This window comes from Macrosteles quadrilineatus, unplaced genomic scaffold (assembly GCF_028750875.1).
Source record: "Macrosteles quadrilineatus isolate MER2022 unplaced genomic scaffold, UCM_ALF_1.0 Scaffold_3__2_contigs__length_128488019, whole genome shotgun sequence".
NCBI lineage: Eukaryota > Metazoa > Arthropoda > Insecta > Hemiptera > Cicadellidae > Macrosteles > Macrosteles quadrilineatus.
In genome coordinates this window covers 25,627,636-25,653,019 of record NW_026542596.1, presented here as the reverse complement: position 1 = coordinate 25,653,019, position 25,384 = coordinate 25,627,636, and the positions used below count along the sequence as shown (strand labels likewise).

Sequence of the window (25,384 nt, the reverse complement as noted above, 5' to 3'; positions counted from 1 at the left end):
TATGCAATCAAAAGCTTTGCTTTTCCTTGACTAGTGTGTAACCCGCCTAAATAAAAAACCATAGCTGTTTGTTTACATAAATAATATTACGAGCAAACTACAGAATATTATTTCAACATTTTACAGCTATATTATTAGAGAGTGTAAGAATAACGGATAGAATATTCTTAGATTACAACCAAGGTTAAAGACCAGCACTCACATATGATTTTTTATCTAAATAGTCAGTACCTCTAAATACATTTTAGTTTCAATAATTATACCATTTAAATAAGTTTAGTTAAAATTAGCCTATCCAAAAATCACCATCCTAAATTATCGGGTATTTATGCAAAATAGGCATTTATCCGGTTATAAATTCCTGGGTTATTTTATGTCATGCATCTTAATTGAATTACAATAATGCACGCAAAGACTTCCATTATCTGATTTCATACAAACGTCGCTTGTTGTGTTTATAAATCAATAAACTTTGATAGATTACTATATGTGAGCATTGAGGCAATAAAATACACGAAAAATAATAGTTTTCGACGTTATGGTTTAGCCTTTTTTCACGATCATCCTGTTGTATGGAAGTGCATATGACAGCAGCAGGGGCTTCACAAGTGTTTCCAGGCTGTTGTTACCAACGTCTCAACAAAAATTCCCTGCGAATCCCTGTCATTAGGCTCCGCTTCGGATTTGGTCTCGACCAACAATAAGCCCAGCTTTCACAACATTAGGCTGGGACCAACGTCTGGTCGCAGACTATGAAGTCCCGATCTTGTGAACCGCCCCTAATACTTTATTATGAAATGGCGACCATACAAATGTTGGTATTTTAAGCAAAGTACGAATGGAGATGAGTGGAGGATCTTGTAGTCTTGTTAGTGACTAAGGCCAGGCCATAGACAAATATAATAAATATAGACTGTCAAAGGAAGGTTCTGGCGCACACCGCTAGGAATGCCTTGTAGTTACAGCACACACTGCAGCGTCTGCTGGTAGCATACGGCTCCTGTGCTCCTCGCCTGCAGCGGCGTGTGCCGTAACTACATGCCACTCCTAGCGGTGTGCGCCGGAACATATGCTAACCGCAGCACTGCTGCCGGTCTATATGTATTCAATTTTGCTCCGTAGGTAGACACAGCTGTTAATAATTAATTAATACTAGTGTACCTGTTGCTCGAATTCGAGCAATTGCGAAGCATGCGACTCAAAGATTACGGAAATACTCACAATTGTCACAACAGTTAGATAAAATCAAAATCTTTGTAAATATCTTATTTTTTCAAAAAGCTGATCTTGTTTTTTTAGTGTTTTAGTGTAAAAAAAACAATATTTCTATTTATTTTATTTGGTTGTGTTCTATGACTTTTTCTATGTTTCCATTGTTTGCAAATCGGTTATTTCAATGATTGCTCAAGAAATTTAGCACAGTGTTAATTCAGTTTTGTTTTTAGCCTATATAAAATTAGTTAGGATTTATCGCTATTTTCCATTGTAATAATTACACCAACCCAAGTTTTGTCTACAGATGCAATATGCCAAAGAATATCACCTACGCACAATCACCAAGAAGTGGTAAAAAAAGGCAGAAACCAACCCATACAATAGATACCTATAAGTTAACTCCATAAGAAACAATTTTAAAAGTTACTGTGATATTAGGATTTTCCACTCATTTGGTAATAGAACATTATATTGCAAAACATGACACGATGCAGAAGAAAATAAATTTTGAAAATCCATTGCAAATACTGTACTTCATTTTGACAAATTCAATAAATCACAATTTAAATATTAACAGCTGTTGCATTAAAAAGTAGTGTAGAATTATGCATATGGTCGTAATGTAAACAAATCTGAAGAGGCAACTTTAAAGGCTTCTGGGGCAGAGCCCCAAGGGAGTTTACCTCTTTCCTCTTTTGATGGCTCATCTACAGACCAAGACCTTTCTTTAGAGACCCCTACCAAGTTTCTACGCCCACCCGTTCTCTAAAATTAGCTGTGACAAAAACCCCGTTTTCTTCCATAAGAATAACATGGGATGGGAATTTAAAGGCCACGGAGGCAGAGCCCCAATGGAATTAACCATGTTTCTCTTTTGATAGCTCATCTACAGACCAAGACCTTTCTTTAGACACCTCTACCGAGTTTCTACGCCCAGCCGTTCTCTCAAAATAGCTGTGACAAAGAAAAACAGTTTCAAATTAATATATAGACTAGTGGAACCCCGTCGAAATCGACGGTTAATCTTGAGGTTTTATGTAAATTCAGCTAACTGCGTTGGATAGAGTGAAGTCATTAAAATCTTAGTTATATGAAGGGAGGATAAGCAATAATAAGTATGACGATCGTGTTCCCTAAAAAACGTGATTGATGAATTCGTTTAACACAATATTTCCTACCTTTCTTTTTATCGGCTTTAGGTTGCCCAAAAGGTTTTTTAGGAGTCTTATAATTGTTTGTTCATGAGTATATTTCATACCAAAGCCACTTTCACTATATGGGAGAATGAGTTCATATAATTAGTCTATCATGTTACGGAAAGAGTCAATATTTATTACTAACCACTAATTCCATCTGCTTTAGGAAAATCATTCAGATTGTATCCGGATTTATAAGTAAATCTTCATCTTTTTTTTAAATATCTGATTCTCCAGAAAGCAGTAACATTCTTACTTCGATCTCAGAAATTTTAATCCTTCTCTTGCCACATCGACCCATGTATTTAATCATCCTGTTCTTACTTGATAATTCATTAACTTATGGGGTAGTTTTGCCTTGGCCATATAGATTACATAAAGCTGTGCACGTATTTCGTGGATTGGAATGAACCATAATTGTAGGAAATTTTATCACAAATCTTGAACATTTGCGGAACCAAATCCATAACCTAGTTAGGCATTGGTAAGAAATTATACAAATGCGATGAGATGTGATGACACTGTTGTGTTTCCGAATGTTTTGTATGTAGTGAGGTTTAGATGCGTTGTTCAACCTAGCTACATGTGTACATCAAAGTAAAAACTGTGTACACATTTTTTTTTAATACCTGAATTGACATTAGTTCACCTACTATACCAAAACCATAGACTCCGTAGTTAGTCTATTTCAAAACTTGAACACAGCTCTCATCCTCAACGTACTCATCTATGACACAATTTTCAACCCGATTATCAAAAACTGTTATACCAATAAATGAATTTCAGGTGTTCTTTCTTGAATTTAAAAATAAATGGTGATTGAAAGTAGGAAAAAAGGCAAGTGCCAACCTTACAATATGTATAAGCTAACTCGATAAGGAATAGTTATATATTCCTTTGAAATTGATAAGTCACACTTATTATTTCATAATTTAAAATTTTCTAAGAGCAATAAAGCATAGATTTTTGAACAAAACATTTCAAACGTATCATAAATTCATCATTTTGTTGAAACTATAAAAAACTTGCCATGCAGTGGAGAATCCATTTAAAATCATAAATAATAATGTATACATTTAATTTTGACAGTTTCAGTAGACCTTTGAATACAATTTTAATATTAACAGCTGGTTCATTAAAAGTAGTGTAAAATTATCCATATGGTCGAAATGTAAACAAAATTGCAGAGTGAACTTTAAAGGCCTCTGGGGCAGACCCCCCAGAAAATTTACATCGTTTCTCTTTTGAGGGCTCACCTACAGACCAATACCTTTCTTTAGACACCCCTACCAAGTTTCTACGCCCAGCCGTTCTCTCAAATTAGCTGTGACAAAAACGTTGTTTTCCTCCATAAGAATAACATGGGATGGGAATTTAAAGGCCACTGGGGCAGAGCCCCGAGGGAATTCTCCATGTTTCTCTTTTGATGGCTCATCTACAGACCAGGACCTTTCTTTAGACACCTCTACCGAGTTTCTACGCCCAGCCGTTCTCTCAAAATAGCTGTCACAAAGAAAAACAGTTTCAAATTAATATATAGATCATTAATATATAGATAGCCCATACAGCCAATGACAACTAAGGGATCTTAGGGAACTTAGGGACCTACAGTTTATAGTGGAATCCAAACCACATTTTTGCCAGTACTGAATAGATGCAATGACTATTATTGTATACTGGAGTTGTATCAATCGTCAAAGGTATAGATGGCTGCTGGAGAGTCCGCATTTCAAATAAAGAGATATTCCATTGAGCAATACTACCAAGAAATGTTAACATAAACTCTCTAGAAATTCTAAGATTGTACTTCTTCCCAAAACATGCACAATAAAAACATTTTCTCTTGAGTTTTATAACCACCCATTTTTTATTTTATTCATGTATTATTCACTTGTATTTTTGAAAAATGACTTTGAAATTGGGGAATAACTAACATTAATGCTCAGTAAAAACACTAAAATATATTAACATATTTACATACATCAACAAAAAATGAACATGTAATGAATGTTGGTAAAATAACAACTAAAAAGCTAATTTGTTAAAAAGCTAACTAATTTTGGTACTCAGACCAATAGGTGTTTGTTTGGTAATTTTTTTCTAAGTAATTGTACCAATTTCTGTGTATATTTACCTTTTGAAAAAAAAAAGATTGCATTAATTTAAAACTCTCATTTATTTCAGATCCTAGTTCCATCGTGCTCATAGTAGGCCTACTTTAAAATTATATTAAACTCTACGTTGTAACATAAAAATACATTAGAAAAAGAATTGTGACAAATCACAATCAGTTAATCGAATTACATCAATATGATACATTAATTACATATACAAAATCGGCTTGAACAAATTTGAGACCTTCACTCCTCTTAATTTAACTTAATTTACTGATTTTGCACACACAGTCCCTAATATGTGGGTTTGAAACACCCATTACCTTTATTTAGTACTATAATTCATCTCACTTTTTGTCAATTATAATATTTCATTCACATTTATTTGCATTTTTTAATTTATTTTGATTTAAATTTCTCACATTTTACAATTAATCAACTGGTAACACTCAACTTAAACAATTAAAATGTTATTTCCTTCTTGCCTATTTGAACTTTTAGTTTCTTGTGATTTTAGTATATTCATATTAAATTAATCACACTCATATTAAATATTCAAAATCTTATATCCTTCCCACTTGGTGACATTTTTTCTGTTATCGTCACCACCCCCCTTGTGGTCTCGTTTGCGGTGTGTGTGATGGTCGTACTTGGTTTGGAACAGTTTACCGCAGGAGCACACCACCCGATGTCTGAGTATCTCGTGCATGCTGACCAGATGGTTACGCAGCGTCGCCGCATCTCTATACACCCTGTGACACTTGGGGCACGGTCGTGGCTCGTAGAACGCTAACTTCTTTTGTTGTTGGAGCACCATCTTTTCTATAAAAAAAGTGTATGTTTTTTATCAATGTAAATTTTGTTTCCAGTGAAACTTAGTTTGTTATTTAATATTTCTGAGACCTACTAGTATCAGAGGCCTAGATGGTGTTTCTAGCAGAGGACAATTAAGTCATAGGTTGTGCAAAAGGGAATGGAGCTGGTTTAGTGGTGGAACAAGAGACTTCGGTCCCCAAGGTCCAAAGTTTAAACTACAACTACACCATTGACCAATGGATTTTATCTGAGTGATAATGCCACAACTCTATACTCGTGCTTTGCCTTTGCAATAGGATGAGATGTTTTAAGAAAATTTGGTTTATGGTATATTACAACTTACGGTGTAATATAGTTAAACACATCTACCATAGCCATGTAATGATCTACCACTGCACCTAAATAATAGAAAAAAAGTAAAATTCTCTTAGCTTTTTATGCTGCTTGGTTCAAATTAGCTGTTGTCATAAATGCAAAAAGAAAAAGAATGAATAGTGCTGCACCCTGTTGGTAAACCTTATAACCTTTCAATGCTATTGAATATCATAGAACCAACTTGTGTTGTTGATACAGCTGGCAAAATTCTTTAATTCCTTTTCAATATGAATACTCATAAGGTTAACATGGGAAACTCTAGAGAAAATGGGGCGGAGCCCAAAAGGATTTTTGATATAAGAATCTTACTAATATTATAAATGTGAAAGTTTGTGTGTTTGTTTGTTTGTTTGAAGTTCAATCACGCATTAACTACTGGACGGATTGGGCTGAAATTTTGCATGATGATACCTCATATTCCCGATTAACATATAGGCATATTCTTATCTCAAAAACACTTTCAGGCTCCGCCCCAGTGGCTCTGTAGTTCCCCATGTTAACCTTATGAGTATTCATATTTAAAGGGAATTAAAGAATTTAGTCAGCTGTTTCAACTAAAAAAGTTGGTTCTATGATATGGAAAGTATTAAAAAGTTATGAGAGTTACCAACAGGGTGCAGCACTATTATTTTTTTTGCATTTATGAAAACAACTTATTTGAACTAACTGTCAAAGTAGGATTGTTTACTGTTATGTTTATGTTTTTAATTGCATGAATAATTTGTGATGTTTTGCAAAGTTTTAATTATTTATTTTTCTGTATTGTTTAGGTGCAGTGGTAGAACATTATGGCTATGGTAGATGTGTAATACTATAGTATAGCGTAAATTTTATTATAGTAAACAGTTTTGTTCAAATGTGTCCTACCCCATTGCAAAAGCTAAGTTAGAGTATAACACTGCAATAAACATTTTGCACTTATATGCCAACCCCGTACGAAGGACGGGTACTCAGCTAGTGTGTCTATATTTTAATCGGGAATGTGAGCTATCATCATACCAAATTTCAACCCAATCCGACCAGTAGTTAATGTGTGATTAAACTTCAAACAAACAAACAAACTTTCACATTTATATCATTAGTACGAAGTATGATAAACAAGTAGAGTAGACACAGCATGTCCCATCTTAAGATGAAGCTTTGACCATTGATAGTACTAGACATACCATCCCCATGTTAAAATCGTTGCCAGTTTTTAATGGAAATGGACATAGTTGAAGTAAGCCGACTGGGTGTGCTGCTGTCAACTACTGATTTCTGCCATAAACCCTGATTTTATTACCAAACTGAAAGGCCAACTTTACAGTAGCCTAAACTATAGCATCTATTGTCCAGTTTTTTTATTAGCTAATCTTTTCTTTTCCCATAACTTAACCACAATCGCATACGACAATGATTATGTTTCCGTTACTGCAAAGAACATTCAGGATTTTTCTTTGACTGCAGGAAAGAATGTGGAGACGATATTGTCTACACGACCACTGGAGATGATTACGATATTACCTCGAGTTTGGCTCGGTAAAAGATTACAGGCTGCACACGTCTGGTTATAATTTTCTTTTGGATATTTTTTCTTCTATCTTCATTTACCCTTAGGCCCCTATTAGACGAGGTAGCCTGGCGACGTCGCCAGCGACAGTAGCTGGCGACGCACTGGCCACCAAACCTATTAGCCAGTTGAGTAGCTAGAATTTTACCGCCATTACTCATTTTGTTGTGAGTGCTTGTCTTGTACTTGTACTTGTTATAAAGTCACTAATAAAGTTTTCAGTGTTCAACTTTGTGTTGGCCAACTTCTGACACTTTTTCATGAGCTCTTCTTGCTTTTTCTTTGATTCTTTCTTTTGTTCGCCTTTCGGAGGTTCTTCTTTTTTCTTCATATCTTCGCGTATCCCTTCGACTGAATCATATGTAGACATTTTATCAACTGAAGTGAACAATTCACCCACTCACAACACAACAGAACGCAACACAACAGTGTGCAAGTACCCCCGTGATATGAACTGACCGAGTGGCGACGTGACCTAGTGTAATAAGCACCATATGCTACAACGCAGCGTCGCCAATATGGGTAGCCAGTGGCTACCGCAGTGGCGACGGGGCTCGGTAGCCAGTCGGTCGCCAAAGTGTGGCTGCGTCGCTGGCTACCCTCGCGAATAACATCCATAAGAATCAATGACCCTTGACAAGCTGAGTAGCCAGTTTGGTCGCTGGCAACGTCGCCAGGCTACCTCGTCTAATAGGGGCCTTAATATGCTATAGGCTATATTCAATGTGTTTAGAAGTGTTAAAATTTACATTTTGGCTAGTTCAAATTTTTTATTGCTGCATTAATTTTTGATTGAAAAACACCCAGATTAGAACACACTCCATTACTCCAAAATTATTTTATGGAAGGACATGAGGACAGGGGTTGTTGTAGGATAACCAATCTATTCAGACATTTTGGTATTTTTTTAACGGTATTGGTATTGAGAATCAGTTTTTCAGGCATTGTTATCGAGAATCCATAAATTTTGGTATCTATATTTCTGTACTTAGTTAAAACCAAAATTTCATCTTGTGAGTAGTATAAGAAAAATACTTTACAAATTTTTCACAAAACGTTCAACCCCACGTAATCTGTGATATCATTATTCAAACACTTAAATGAATAATTACAACTTACGTCAATCAATCCAGTAATATTTACGGAGGACGCAAGTTTCGACCTTTAGGTCATCTTCTGCTCCGCTGTTAGGTTATTCATTATTATTTATTTAAATGTTTTTGTCTTCGTCAGCGTTGTGTTTTTGTGTTTTTATGTTTACGTAGTCAGACTATGTTTTTCAATGTAAAATATTTGACGCCGTTGCTACACCAACAATGCAACTAAGTATGGAATAACCTAGTGCAACAGCGGAGCAGAAGATGACCTAAAGGTCGAAACGTGCGTCCTCCATAAATATTACTGGATTGATTGACATAAGTTGTAATTATTAATTTAAACATCAATCCGTTTGCTACAAATCAATCATGCTTAAATGAATAGCTTGTGAATTATAAGCTAAAGAAATATTGGAACATATAAAAGTTATTATACCTTGAATTGAAAATTTTAAACCGGCTTGACAAGTGTCATTTTGATCGCTATGTGAGACATACTTCGTTGTTATTGGACTGGTTGGTGTTCGATTGCACGGGTCTTTCAGGTTTTGTGTGTTTGATTCTTCTTCTTCCAGTGGCTCCTGTTTAATAACCATGTCAGTTCTTTCACTCCCATTGGTTTCGCATTCCTAAAAAGACATAAACCATAATACCGTAAGTTAACAAAGTTGCAAGCAATATTGAGTTGCAGTATTTACTTGTCTATAACTACAAGTTTTGTCATCCCGCTGCTAAAACAGCAGTTTTTTGCTTAAACAAATTAGCTGTTGTTCATGTTTATCACTTGTTCCACCATGTGGCTAATAATGAATTCTAAGGCGTGACCTACATTGGTAGCAGATTTTTTTCTGATCACTTAGCCAACCCGACCAGAGCAGACCTGACTTTTCAGACCGGAAGCGGGTTGACGCTCCTACACGACAGCCAGTATCATGGTCTTTACTCAATAACACTCGACTGTCACACTGCACACAGCATTTGTGTTGTTATTAAAGTTATTAACCTTAACTTGTTGTTGAACTTATTTGTTAATTAAATTTTTTATAATTTTGTGTTTTAGGCGACTTTACCATAGTTTTTGTTGTTTAGTTTGTTGGTTATTGTTTTCGGAGAAAAAATGGATGATGAACTTTTTGTTTTAATGTTATTGGACAGCAATTGAGGTTTCGGTAGTATTCGTCTTTCTGGTTCCACAAAGCCACTTTCTTAGGCACTAATTTCATCAACGTATATATACCAATGTACGTGTTATTATGTCAATGTGTATTGTTTTTGGCCTACATCTAAATTACCATTTGAAATTCCCAACTTAAGTTCTAACTTCTAAGTTCCCTTAGAAATAAGAAATAACCAAAACTGTATAGCTTTAAGCTCTTGTTTATTATATTTTTTATAGTCACTTAAGCCACGGCCAACTTTGTCAACCATTTTAGCTTTAGCACAATATAAAAAACAAACATACAATATAAATAACCTCAACTATGCACCAACCTCGGTCAAAGTTTTGAAATTCAAAGCGACTGGGTCTGGTCTGACCGGGTGAAAAAACAAATTATTTTGATTCGTTTCCAACAAGTTCAGACTCATTCCTCCCTCCCGGCACTACAGTCGGTGCCAGTGTAGGAGGGGAGACAGCGATACATATGTTTGTTTCCGGCACACCCGCCTAGACCGTCCAATTCCGCTTCCAATGTAGGTCGCACCTAATGAATATGTAATGAATTCTTGGAAAAAATGTTATATTTATAAGGAGGAAAATGTAAAAATAGAAATAATCTGACTAATGAACAAGTTAATTTGGACTCCAGTATGTATATTTACCATCTTGTGAGTTGCAAATATATGTTTTAAGTGTTGTAAGACGTATCTTTTATTTACTTTCTGTAGGCCTATGTTCGTTAGTACTGTAACTCAAGCAAAAATCATTTGATTTTGATGAAATTTGGTACAAACCTGCAAACCTGTAAATTTGTGCTGTTCAGACAAGTTTGCAAACCAACATAATCAGAAAATTAGAACCAGCGATTACAGGTGTTTTTGTAGAAATTGGGCTTTCTTATTTTTAACCCTAAAAACATTTTGTAGAGCTTAAACAAATACAAATAATGACATAGTACTGGGGGACCGAGCCTTGCTTGGCTAATTGGGTGTATTGGTTAATTTTAATCAAACAATATCGTAAACAAACACATTTTATAATTATTTTATTACAAACCATAGACATTTGATCGCTGAAATAAGAAACAACTCCGTATTGTTGTACTCTGTAAAAGTATGCACTTTAAACAAAAAAGATATACTTTTATGATCTTGACTATTAAGTGCTACTTGAATTTAATGTTTCCCCCTTTAGTCACTGAAACCCGTTGTTGGACGTTTACACTCACCAATGACAGCTGCAGATAAAAGTATACAGTATAAACAAAATCATAATTTCTTAAAATGCTTGTCACAACGATTTTTGCTTTTGCGCTACTACTTATAAAAAAAATGTAGATTCTATCTCTTTATTCATTGGGATGTAGCATACGGTAATAGTTTTATGCCAATTGAAACCCCAGATGTAGTTAATTTACTTAGAATATTGTTATATTGATATGATCAAATATATTTCTGCCAATTAAGCCCCCATAAGTGCAGTGCTAAGATGTTTAGTTACCAAATTAGTTTTTTTTTTTTTTTTTTTTTTTGTAACATTCAGTTTCCTGTGATAGGCCTACAGGTCCACCAATATTTTTTTTAGCTCCAAAATGATTATCTTTTCCTAAATTTAAAACATTTTTCTTCTCCTAACTTTTAAATAAATTTAGTTAGAACATCCACAAACAGTGTAATCTTTGCTCAGTACAACTGATGTTTTTCCCTTTGTATGTATTTTGTAATTAGCTAGTATACTGTTGATAGCTTGTTATAAACACATGCTACAAGTCGTTTGTTTACTTTATCCTTGTTATTTTATTCAACCATCTTAGTAATTTAGCAAACCAGAAGGCCAATGTTAAAATTTACATTTTCAAATGAGTTGTGAAGTGAAATACAAATTTTCCTGAGGTAGTGGCTGTCGCCAATCCCATTTTTTGGGCTACAAGTCCCTAATTCCAAAATTTAATCAAAATCCTTCTGCTGGTTTTTGAGATATATATTACAGACAGACAAACAGACATTGCTCGTATTAGAATATAGGATATTGTAGTTGCCTTTAACCATAGACAAAAGGAATTAAATATAGACTGTCAGCCGTGCTGCGGTTACCATAGGTTTTGGCGCATACCGCTGGGAGCACCGTGTAGTTTACGTAGTGCGTACGCCTAACTACATGGCGCTCCCAGCGGTGTGCGCCAGAACCTATGGTAACCGCAGCACAGCTGACGGTCTATATTTAATTCTTTTTGTCTATGCTTTAACTCGTTAAAACCCAAATGACTAGTTAACTTACACTTTCAGTACCGCTCTGGAATTCATTTCTTCTCACAAAAGGGTTGAATGTTTCTACATTTGAGAATAACTCATTTACTTCCTGTGTTGTAGAATGGACTCCTGTTTGATGGGAATCGTTTATTTCATCAAAACCATCTAGATTTTCTTTTGGAATCTTAAAATCTGATGAACGCTGAAACAATAAATGGACAATGGTATGATGGTTAGCATGGATATTGCATTTTTCATTCCAATTATCTATGTGCATATTTGGGGAGGTTATAGGGGTTGCAAAGGTTGTCGATTCAACTAAAAAGTCTAATCACGCAAGGCTTTACTACAGTGGTAAATTTATTTAAGAGAATTTGTGTCCTATGAACTTTAAGATTTATTCTTTACCAGATTTTTCAAAACTCAAAACTATAAAGAGTATTTCCATTTTTCCATTTCCATTTCGTTTTGTCATGAGAGCCGAAGCCCCCTGACTGCATACCCGGTACCTATCCTTTAGGACATACCCGGGCCCCATGATGTAGGCCGAAGCTTACGCATCAACCTTTAGCACATTATGGGCGGATGACTTAAGGTCATCAGGCTCGCCGGCTGCCGAAGCAGACCCTTCGGAAGGAGGGTTGCCCCTCAATCCTAACCAGGGATTCCGGCTGCTTGTTTAAGCGTCACTCCACCTGGGTTCCACTAGGTCGAGACCTAGAGGTCCATGGTGGAGCGCCCCGACGCATTTAGTGCAAGCAACACTCGGGACCTATCTAATCCCTGACAGGCAGAACCCGCCATCGATAGCCAGGAGGAAGGGGACCGTCAGCGGGAACCCCAACCTCCCATTTACACCGCTGCCCGATCGAGGCCTTACCCATTGCTGGGAAACCAGAGATAACCAGAGCGATAGATCCCCAGATACCCCTGGCGGGCTCGGACCCAGCACCCGATCTACTTCGTTTGCCCGTCAGACCCAACATCACTGCCAGGCCATCAGGGTTTCCCAAAAGGAGGCAGGTATAGAAGTGGAACCCACCCGGATGAACCTATCCACCAGAGGTGGCGACACCCTTGACTCAATTGAGGTTCCGGGAAGAACCCCCCACACTCAAGATAACCATACCGTCCGTGCTCAGAGACAGGGATTGGTTTGCATAAGTACCTACAAACCGTTGCCCTCACACTGCGGAAAGTTACGTTGCCCTTGAGTGTCCCCGTGAGCTGCGGGTACTTGCCCGTTTTCACCTCCAGGAAAGGTTACTTCCAAAGTCGAGGATTTGCCCACTGAATGCTGGTCGCACACAACAAGCAGGCCGAAGCCCAAAGAACCACAGACACAGGTAGGTTAGAGATTATGATGTACTTCCATCTCTCCTAGAGCTAAACACCCCTCCATCCTGGATAAAGGAATGTCACTGGGACCCGATGCCCAGTCGTCCATGTCTGTGGCCAACTTGAAAATGCCGATACCAACACGGAGCATTTACCTCCCCTCTGGGGGCTAGGTATTTCACCTCCCAGGACGAGGCTACTTCCAAAGTCGAGGATATGCCTCACAAAATGTCAGTCGTACACGACAGGTAGGACTCAGTCACAACCACAAGCTACAGGCAGGTGAAAGATCTATGAACTTAATCAACACTAGCAGAGCTGAACACCCCACCACCCTGAATGGAGGGAATGTCACTGGGTACTCTCACTTTGGGTAAACCCAAAGAGGCTGGCTTGTCCAGTCGTCCATAGCTTGTGGTCTACCTGAAGTGCCGGTTCCAACACCGGGCAATTACCTCCCCTCTGGGAGAGCTAGGGTCCGCGTGGTCGCCCAGGCCACGAACCCACGCAAGCGTGAGCCCCCTGCGGTTACTATAAAGAGTATACCTGAAGTACCTAACTAATGTTCCTTACCTGACCGTATTCAGAAGTCAAGCCTCTTATTTCAAGGAAGTGAGCTGCTTCCAGCAGCCGAGGAACATTTTCTTGAAAAGTCCTTGCTTCTCCATGATAAATGAACATTAGAAGAGGCTCCAACTCAGACAGTGTGATTCCTTTCAGCACAATCACTGGATGAGGACAGATATTTTCCTGTCACCATAAAAACAGTTAGAATTTACATTACGTAGGCCTATAGCATTTTTGGTGCTCTTTCCAGAATCATTGTCATGTAAAAGCTGTTTATATTATGTATTTGTTAAATGTTAAAAAAGGAGTTTACGTAACATAACTAACTCATGCCATGTTCAAGATAGATGAGAAAATCCTCAATAAAATATATTTAATTTTTTTTAAACTTAAACGCATGCACATTCCGGTACCTACATGATTCATATGCTTAATAAAATTTAAATCTTGATGAGCCTCACAAGTGGTTTCATTCGATGTATATAAAGTCTAACTGGATTACGCTCGGCTGTTAAGCGAAAACGGTCCACCGCCGCCGCGCCGCTCCCTAAAACACTTGTGGGGAACGGAGCAGCCCAACAACATTGAAATTGCATTGTAACCGCCAAAATCTCACACTTTTTAACGTTCGTTTTGTTGGTAGCATGTATTAATTTCATTTTCTTCTTGGTGTCTGATATTCTACATGAATTTGCCTCTTTAGTGCATTCACAAACTGTTATTTAAAAGACACAGAACACTACTTTGAAATTATATCTACGTGTAGTCATGGATTTATAATGATTTGATAGTACACATTGCTACTCAAGTCATTTTGGTTGGATAGTCCATCGGATAACTCTAAATTACATTAACGATTGTTACTTTTACAAGTTTGAGAATACTTTTGCCAGGTCTGTGCACAGTACAATACAGTACTGCATTTCATGTGTATATAGCCACTCACAATGTAAGGCAGAATAATCATAGGAAAAATTTAACAACATATTTAGTTGTGATTAATCTTTAATTTATCTAATAAGCAACACAACTGATTATATATAACAATTATTAGTCATTTTCTAACGTCATTAAACAAAATACAGGGTGATTACAAATGAAATATACAAACTAAATTAAATACAAACTGCCTATTTAATTTTTAATCACCCTGTAAGTTTCGGTAGCTTGTGATAAACGTCGAAGTTTTAATAATTACTTTCACCGTGTTTTTATTTACTCACTAAGTCAATATATTTTTTTAAACAACATGGGGATAATTTTAACTAACATAACGTCATGACATTCTTCACTAAGATCTGTATTTTATTTTGTGACCTCGGGACCCATTACGCCATTCTGCAAAACTTCTTGAAGCCAAAATACATACAGAGTGTCCCAGAACTATCTAGACCCCTTTTGTATATTTTGTTCCTTAGGTCAAAACAATGCAAAAACACCATATAAACAAGGGGGGGGGGGGTAGAATGCCTGGTTTTCTGTCTATGTGTCTGTATGTAATTTTTACAAATGAATAACTTTCAAAATCCTTAAGCGCAAAATCCTTAATACTTGAAACTTGGTACATAAGTAGTAAAAAGTAAGTTTAATCTTTGCACAAAGTATCAGATATATAAGTTGTACCAATCCAAAATGGCGGTAATTAAAAATTTTCTATCTTTAATATCTTTGAATTAAGTGATGATAAAATAAAATATTGAGAAAACGTGTTTTTAGGAAATTTTATGAAAAACCCAACGGTTTTAAAGTACCTACAGTAAAGATAAGTTAAAAATAACCAAGTTCTAACAGTTTTTGTGAGGCCGTGTATGAATGTTATGATGTTTTAATTTTTTCTCCCATTGTTGCACCATGTCGCATTGGTGATGTATGGTGCAGAGGACTGTACCTCGCACGGTCTCAGAAAAAGTATTATAAATTAGCATTAAGTTTCCTAAAAATGCTCACTTATTTTAAAGATATTTAAGATAAAAGATTTTTAAATGGTCGCTATTTTGGTTTGGTACAATTTATAAATCTGATACTTTATGCAAAGATTGGAATTACTTTTTACTACCTACGTACCAAGATTCAAGTCAATTGCTTTTAGGAGTTAGAATGTTATGGATTTATTTACCGGTACGTGGAAATCACATACAGATAGAAAACCTGGCATCTTAGACCTACCGGTATGTTTATATGGTGTTTTTGCATTGTTTTGACCTAAGGAACAAATCCCACAAAATGGCTCCAGAGAGTTCCGGGACACCTTGTATAGGCTATATAAAATATTGTAGAGTTACACGGCGATCTATTTCTATTTTTTTAATTTTTTTTATCTATTTTTAAGTGTGGTATGTCGGCGGTTACAATGCTACTTCAATGCTATGGGGCCGCTCCGATCCCCACAAGTGGTGTGGGGAGAGGGGCAGTAGCGGCATGTTTTCAGAGCCATATATTCTCGTACCAGGGTGTGATCCAGTTAGATTTACATCGATGGTGGCTTCAGATGGATATTCCAGAATAGATAATCAATATGCTTCAATACCTAAAAAAAACACACTCTACTACAACTAGCCTATTCTTTTTAGTGGATGAAATACAAAATTGATAGCTGTGTTATCATTAGGTACTATACAGAGAAATAATCCCTACCTTCAATACCCTTTGGAAGAAAGAACTACTTGCGGAGAGGATGAGTCGATGAGCTTTAATGCTGCCTCCCTCGCAGACCAAGGTTACATCTACAAAGTCCTGGTGGTCCAAACTTATGTTCAAAGATGAGATAATATTATCGGTAAACCCATTCCATTTCAGACTCAGCAGGTTGTTTTCAGTTGTAGATTCCATAGTCACAAAGTTCCAGTAGGGTACCTAGTAGGCTTAGGCCTACGCTACAAAATAACCATTAGGTCTTTAAATTGTTGTACAAGTTTACAATTAACATTGAGATTTTGTGGTTGTAGAGTAGGCTATGGAATAAACTTTTTTGTTCTATACTTAGGACACAATATCTTAATTGGATGTAGAGTATCTAAACGTTGCCATACCATAATCAAAATCAAGCCCTTTTTGTCAGGGATATCAACTTATTACAAAACTCAACTAATTAGAAATGCACCACAATAACAACAACAAATATAATTTAATAATTCAAGTTCATGAAACTGGGATAGCAAAAAAAATAGCTTATATATTAATAAACAGAAGAACAGCAACATTTAACAGAATGTTAAGTTATCGGCCTCGCTGTGTCACTGTTCTATCAATCTTTGGTTTACAGGCCAAGATTAAATGATTGTAGCCAAAGGGAACTAAAGGTCCAAAAATGACAAAAGGTCAATCATCAAAGTTTTACGCAAAGTTTGAATGACGTTGATCTAATGCATGTATTGTACATAGACCCTACTGTAGCGTTTATTATGAATACAAATTCTTGATTCATCTTAAACTTAGACTACCTACATTACTTAGCCTACCCTATAAGGCTAGGTGCCGTTATACATCATGTAACTTACATAGGCCTACCTATCATATGCATTACAGATGTAAAAGTTATTACTAACCTTTTTTTCATTGTAGTATTTAACTTACTGTATGCATAAAATTTGAGAGGTATTTAGATTGTCTAGGAATGTGATGAATTCCATTAAGTTAGGCTATAGTAATTCAAATTCATGGCCGACGCTAGGCTAGGTGTTTAAGTTCCTACATCTGGTTAAAGAAAGAGTCGAATCAAATAGCCTAGAAATATCTGTAGAATATATGACTAATCATGAGCAACAATATTTAAACATTTCTTAAGTTGTAACTGTCACTTCTCTGTACATTTAAGATTGTTTATTGTATATTAAAAATAATATTAGAGAGTTCCCTACAAATGATTCGGTTCATAACCATTTTACCAGACAAAACTCTTTTCTCCGTATAAACCAATGTAATTTTATGACTAACTTACAATCAATAACTTTAGTGAATTTGGCAAAAAATTGTATAATATGTTACCTGCTCATTGCTCACATTAAATGTCTTGAAATAAAACAATTTAAATTTACTATTAGAAAGATTTTGTGAGATTTATGTGTGTATAAGGTCAAAGAATTTGTCATAGGCCTATTAAGTAGGTTAATGGATATATTGTGATAAAAACTGTACGACGTTGCTATACATGTACTTATGATGTTGATGGCAATAAATGGTTTTGATTTTATTTGAATTAAAATCCAACCAGGTCCATTTCAATTAAAAACACTCTCACATCAAACTGACACTTGAGGTAGGCCTACTTAAATTGGAGCTCGGTGGAAAAATCAATATTAGTACAGTTTATTCTTAAGAATCGAATTAAAATAATGTTAAAGTAAAAATTTAAAATTACCTTATTTAAAACAAATAAGTTGGGAAAGATCAATAACTATTATTCTTGAATCCAGGAACGCAACAGGGAAACTGATATAACCAATAAAGAATTGTTGAGGTTAGTTCACTTGACAGAAGAGTAGAGCCCGGCAGACGGCATATACACAGCTGACGCAAGACGCAATATGGCCGGCGTTGAGTTAGGTCGCCAAGGTCACACAGCGCGAGGAGAGTAATGACCTTCCGTGGTCTGCTGGCTGGACATTTTCACACGCATATATATATATATATATATATACCTTATTGAAATCATAAAAACCAGAGTACCCTGAAATTCATGTTCTGCAGAACATATATTAGAAAATAATCATAATTATGGCAAATTAGAAGAGTGTGTCAAAATTCTAAATTATGAGAAAAAGGGTCAAAAAATGTATATAAAAGAAGAATTAAAAATATACCTACATTCAAAAGAACACGGTGACCAAATTCTCAATGTAATGCAAAAGCAAAAACAAAATCCAATTCACGAAAAAATCAGACAAATCAGAGAAGAGAAGAATCTTACACATTAACATGTAAAATTACACACAAAAAATACACCTAACCAATTAATCAAAATATTGCTATGAATTTAAAACAATGTTATTAACTATTTATTTATTAATTATATTTGTTTACATACTTTTATAACACTCATACTGTGATCATGGACTTAGTGCCGAAATACATATCAGTTTAAATCAAATGAATTTCAGGGTAGGTACTCTGGTTTTTATGATTTCAATTATGTATTTAATAAAGTAGCCCTAAAAAGTGAACAGAACTATCAAAATATATACAGGGTGAGTTTTAATTGTCCCCCCCCCAATTTTTTTCTACATTTTTTCAAATATCAATCCCAGACCACTTCCAAACATTGTTGGGTAGTAAGTACTTCATTTTGACAAGATGGTCATTTCCGGCCGCCATCTTGGATCCGCCATATTGGATGCAAAAATTTTTTTTCAAAAGTAAAGGTGGGTCTGTGACCCATTATTTCGAACTAGATTTTTACCCTGATTACAATGCCGCAAACTGTTTTAAAAAATCTTGATTCATTCTAAAGTTATGAGGGCTTTTTAAAACTTTATTTTTAGCCCATTTTAACATTGTGCATTTACAAACTAAGACCATAATCTCAAAATAGTGCCAGATAAAGATAAATATACACTACCAGTAATAATCGACATATTTTCACTTGGTTATGACTGATGTATTTTTTTCGGCCGCCATCTTGGATCTGTCATTTTGAAATGTGATAAATTATTTTAAATATGAAGGGGGTGTTGTGACCCATCATTTCGAACTACTTTCTTAAGCTTAACTCAATGCCGCAATCCATTTTTTGTTATCAAGTTTTATTTATGAAATATTGCAATTATTTTGTAAAAAATGTCAATATTTAAAAATCAAAAAATGAAAATGAAAAACGGATCATGTAATTAAGTTCAGCTTAAAAAAGTAGTTAGAAATGATGGGTCACAACACCCTCTTCATATTTAAAATAATTTATCACATTTCAAAATGGCGGATCCAAGATGGCGGCCGAAAAAATACATCAGTCATAACCAAGTGAAAATATGTCGATAATTACTGGTAGTGTATACTTATCTTTATCTGGCACTATTTTGAGATTATGGTCTTAGTTTGTAAATGCACAATGTTAAAATGGGCTAAAAATAAAGTTTTAAAAAGCCCTCATAACTTTAGAATGAATCAAGATTTTTAAAAACAGTTTGCGGCATTGTAATCAGGGTAAAAATCCAGTTCGAAATAATGGGTCACAACCCCACCTTTACTTTTGAAAAAAAAATTTTGCATCCAATATGGCGGATCCAAGATGGCGGCCGGAAATGACCACCTTGTCAAAATGAAGTACTTACTACCCAACAATGTTTGGAAGTGGTCTGGGATTGATATTTGAAAAAATGTAGAAACAAATTGGGGGGGGGGACAATTAAAACTCACCCTGTATATAGGGTGGCTGAAAAGTAACTTGCACCCCCCCTTAACTATTTGAGATATTTGAAATCGGTTTGCAGCAACTTGTTTGGATATAAAGGGCTACAATAATTATGGTCAGTTTTGAAAATTTTAAATTTTGCCCTTAGGGGTAGTGGGGGTAGGGGGTAGCTCAAAATTTTCAAACAGCAAGTATAGTCGAGTTTGATATAATTTTACAGGTCTTGACAAAACATAAAAATTAACGTAAAAAAATAGAAATCTGAGCATTAATAACACAATGGCAGTTCAAAATTACTTTTGATGACCATTGTCTTAATCATTTTTAGCTGCCATTTTCTTTAGGGTTCTTTAGTTGTTCGACTCTGATCTCGTCAATACCTGGAGCTCTATTAGTCTTTAAGCTGGTAATGACTGCAGTTAGCTCGGACATGGTGAATGGTTCTTCCAGGAAGTGATTCTCACTTGCCACATCACGCACAACAGGCTCCGGGTATTTCCTTCCATAGGTTTTGCCATTTAAAAGAAGGTTGGTAGCGACTTGATCGGCAGTATCTGTTATAAAGTTGTCTTTTGGTTTTGTCGCATCTCCATTTATGTTCTTGAGGAACTTCCAGGCCCGTCTGCTGTTCACCTGCATATCTAAACTCTCCACAAGATCACACCACTTAGTTTTGCGATATTCGGCAATGACTTACATAAGGTCTTCACCTGCTAGAAGTGTGTCCTCAGCAAAGGGATCATTGTCAAAGAGACCTTGGTATTGTTCTAGCAGTGGCTTTGCCTCTTCAGAGAGTCCTGCGATGTAATGGGTTCGACAGCCTCTAGGTATCATTTTTCTCGAGACCTGCTGGACAAGCTTAACAAAGGATTCATACATATCAGGTTGTGGAGGGATATTGGCGATTTCTCTATCAATGATCTCCCTAAAACCCGTCCAGTTGGCCTTTTTGAAATTAAACCTGCGCCTTAGAGGAACAACTTCAAGTCTAACCACAGCACTAACGGTGCATACTATAGGTCTGTTTTGAGTTCGGGGAATCGGATCACCTACAGACTTTTCACACTGGGAGGCAATCCTGCTGCTCACAAAGATGTTGTCAGGGTTATAACCCCTCTTCCATCTACCGCTGTTAAAGGAGCAAGGGAGCTTAGGATCGTGTATGAGCTGGAGGTCATTTGCCTCAGTCCAGGTTTCAAGTTTTGTCCCATTTTCACTTGTCTCTTTGTATCCCCAAGCAATGCTCTGACAATTCAAATCCCCCAAGACGAAATTAATGTCATCATAGCATAGATTATCGGGCTCTGTAAATACATACTGAGATTCGGGAGGCTTATACAAAGAGGTGACACTGTACTGTGGTGTCCTGGCCGTTAGTATCTCAGTATTGTTCCTCTCAGTAAGCGAAGCTGAGGTGATGTCAATGTATGGCCTGGCAAAAACAGCACTACCATATTGATCATGAGGTCTCTCTAGAATCAGTCTCATTCCCTCTATGTTCAATGTTCTATGTTCTATGTGGGTCAAGGTTTTAAAATGCCCCGGAGTGTTTCTTGCACAAGGAGGAAGTCGTATTCGTACTACTAGTCTTGCACATATCAGACAGTAATACTTCTTTGTCTCTCGATATTCCCTCGATATTAATCGAGATCGTTACTAATGGCCTTGAAAAAGACCGTTTATATAGGTAGATTCATTTTTCGAAGTCTTCCGGTTGTAGAAGGATTTGCCGCTGAGATGTCAGCGTTGCCCGGGGTGCGCCAGATTGTGATGTCGTTCTTAGCGTGTAATGGTCACAATCTTCGGGGAGGCTCTTTCTGTGCACCCCAATCAGCTGGTTATACTCAAATTGAATTTAATGGAGATATAAGGATTTATTACATTTGTTGAAAAGATAAAAACTTACTCAGTCTCTATGTGGTTTAAAAATTAGTGTTTCACTGCAAAACGTGTTTATGAAAGGTTCAATGAATTTAAAAGTCAACTTACTGTACAGCAGTTACACTATTAGTTGTTTGTTGTGATTTGTAAGACCGTTGTTTTACTGAAACTAAGTAACAGGATATATCATTTAATGAGTGAACGATATCAAAATCGAAGGAACAATATTTTTTATCCAGTTTTATCTATTGTAAGGGATGCAACTGCATTCTTCTGTAAGATTATTTGTGTTAGGTGCTCAAGTAACGATCAGACGTTATTGATAGGTAGTTTAAAACATGTTCTTCATCTCCCAAAAGAATATTTGATTATATTTGGAAGGTAGGATTGGGCGGGTCCCAAAATCTCTGGAAAACACTATTGTGTTAATCAGGGATCTTGATATGTCTCAGGCTTGATTTCGATTATGTCAAGAGCAATTGATTGTTTTTAACATTTTGTTGTGGTTAACCAAATTGAAATGAATTTACCAATTTAAAAATAATTGCTGTTCAGAAATTTTAAACAGAAATGTGCTTAATCTAATGATTGAGTGAGAGTTTGGAAAATTTTTCAGGGAAATTGAACAACAGATAAATAAAAACCCACCCATCGTGTATTGCAAACATATTCATTCTCCCATTTCTTTAACCAAGAGTGCTGCCCCCAGAGCCGGCCTTAGGGTAAAAACATAGTGGAGCGGCGGGGGCTAGAGTGAAGTGGAGAACATAGCTGAGAGCTTTTTTTACCCCCATGGTAGTGGAGCTGCACATGCACATAGTGCAGTGGAGATGGTAGCGAGTCAAGAGGCTAAAGTAAAGTACTTTTGTATATACCGTACTTTAAAACTGATTTATCTATCATGAGGGTAAATTTACTGATTTTGTAAATAAATAACAAATAAATAAATGAATGGTGAAAATAGTAAAACTCAGCAAAGTGTCCATTTATTGACAACTGCTTTCACATTTAAAGTAGTAAAAATTTTAAAATATATTTAGAAGCTTCTAATCATTGTTAAAAAAGTATAAAAAATCTTCTTAGTGGATAAATTGTATGTTATTTAAATATGTCACTTATATGGAAAAACTGTACCTTTTTACAAGAATAATTCAACAATATTTTTTCATGCATTTTAATAAAATTATTCCTTGTCCCAAACAGGATGGTGTTCAAAAACTGGCGAAATAAAGCCTCTTTTGTCGATTTAAAGAAATCAGGGTAGGATTTCGGAGAAGAGAGGCTAGCGTGTTGGCGCGGATATCCACACTCCACTATGTTTCGGTGCACCTAAGTACATGTATGATCTAAAACCCGCTTAGCTACACTCTAGCCTCGCCACTCCACTATGTTTTCACACATAGGCATGTGCAACAGGTGTGGGAGGGGTGCAAAAAAAAAAGAAAAACTTTTAAGGTCCATTGAACTTTACGTCAATCATGACAGTTATTAGTGCCAGATCTATCACTAGGCTAGACGTGTTTATCATCGTGGGTGGTGATGATGATGTCCTTGTGGTGACATCGCAGGTGATGATAACAATGTCAAATTAGTAGGAGATATTCATGACTCTTACGTATAACGATGACAATGTCCCTGTGATGGCGGGAGATGTTTAGGATTTTGTTGCAATTGCAGGTGACGACGATGATGGCTGAGATGTTCACAATGTCATGATCGTGGGGGGTTGGCCCACTCAACTGATTGGGCTAAGGGCAGAAAGTACCCTAATTGTATTATCATTATGCTTAGTGGCCCAGGATCACTTATAGAATAAAATGGTTTATATTACCTGTCCGTCAGTGATCCTATTGTTGTCGTCTTAGGCGACCGGTTTCAGGATAAAAATCCCATCATCAGGCTGTCAAAAATGTCATGTCACTCAAATTGAGGTCGTCGGTAAACATATAAACACACACATACAACACGAAACACGAAAATACGGATTGACATTGCTAGCTACTGGCCAGTACAGGACACTACGACGCGGCACGGGTGGTTGCGTGGTCATGACTGAGGTGTCCTTGCTCCTCTCCCGTTATCTATGGAATGCCGGTGGTATTGTTGTCCTATTCTAATCGCTGCGTCATAGATAATGTTGGATTTGAAAGAAGTCTGTTCATTTAAAATGTGTTGTGGCTCGGTCTTGATGGATTTGTATATCTCGAATTCCTCTAAACAATCTAAAAACCGTCCTTTTTTAGGGTAACTATGTAAAATGTGTAGGTTATGGTCAAGGCTAGAATAATTATGGTTACTGTCTGCGAGGTGGTTGGCGAAAGCGGATTTTTGCTGGGCTATTGTTTTGGATGGAATGTGCTCTTTAAATCGTTGCTTAAATGAGCGAGTAGTCTGGCCTATATAATATTTAGGGCAATCATTACAATTGATCTTATATACTCCAGTCTTATTGGCTTTATCAAGACTGTTCCTTTTACGCTCTTTGAATATGGAGTTAAGTCTATTGTTGGCCCTGAATGATACACATATCCGAAACTATTGATTTGCTTAATGAAAATCTGAGAACCAACTCCAAACTTTCAGAACAAGCTGTGAATGAACTGGTGAACCTAACCAGAACGGTCCTTAAACAAAACTATTTTCATTTCAATGGCGATTACTACATTCAGCATGATGGTCTAGCAATGGGATCCCCCCTATCTGGGATTTTAGCGGAAATATTCTTAAACAAGTTTGAAAATGAACACATCCTTTCTGATAAAAATCGTTACAGCAAAAACATAATATTTTTCCATAGATATGTTGACGATATTTTGCTACTGTTTAATGGTAACAACAGGCAACTCAACCTGATGACCAATTCCCTGAATAAAATCCATAAGAACGTCACTTTCACGCTTGAAACTGAATGTAACAATTCCATCAACTTCCTAGATCTAAAGATTGATAAATGTGAATCCAGGTTAAAGTTTGCCATTTACAGAAAACCTACCGCCACCGACCAGACCATTCATTTTACTTCTCACCACCCTCACAACCAAAAAATGGCTGCCTACAATAGTTTCGTGCACAGGTTATTGTCTCTGCCTCTAAGCCCAACTGATTATCAACAAGAAGTCCTCATCATCAAACACACAGCTGTGGCTAACGGATACAAAAGCAGTATGATTGATAAACTAATACATAAGCATAAAAACAAACCACTCACCAGACCCCAACCACCTGATAAACCTCGTGAATTGTACGCCTCTGCTAATTATGGCAATATTCTTAACAACACCATAAAGAAAGAACTAGCAAAAAATGACGTCTGTGTATCATTCAGGGCCAACAATAGACTTAACTCCATATTCAAAGAGCGTAAAAGGAACAGTCTTGATAAAGCCAATAAGACTGGAGTATATAAGATCAATTGTAATGATTGCCCTAAATATTATATAGGCCAGACTACTCGCTCATTTAAGCAACGATTTAAAGAGCACATT

General features: G+C 36.3%; 1 protein-coding gene across 4 annotated transcripts; it reads right to left on the bottom strand.

Annotated features, from left to right (window-relative positions):
- Window positions 1-4,360: 4,360 nt before the first annotated feature.
- On the bottom strand, window positions 4,361-18,145 carry LOC128988917 (protein abrupt-like). Of its 4 annotated transcripts, none has more exons than XM_054410696.1 (6): window positions 18,033-18,145; window positions 16,310-16,548; window positions 13,682-13,858; window positions 11,799-11,972; window positions 8,799-8,991; window positions 4,361-5,347 (listed from the first exon to the last, which is right to left on the bottom strand). In XM_054410696.1, exons 2-6 carry the CDS (start codon window positions 16,502-16,504, stop codon window positions 5,073-5,075), a joined length of 1,014 nt encoding a protein of 337 aa, XP_054266671.1. In that variant the 5' UTR covers window positions 16,505-16,548; window positions 18,033-18,145; the 3' UTR covers window positions 4,361-5,072. The 4 variants fall into 4 exon arrangements, with proteins under 4 accessions (XP_054266671.1, XP_054266672.1, XP_054266673.1 ...); XM_054410697.1 differs by having other exon boundaries at window positions 16,310-16,543; XM_054410698.1 differs by having other exon boundaries at window positions 5,134-5,342.
- Window positions 18,146-25,384: the final 7,239 nt, after the last annotated feature.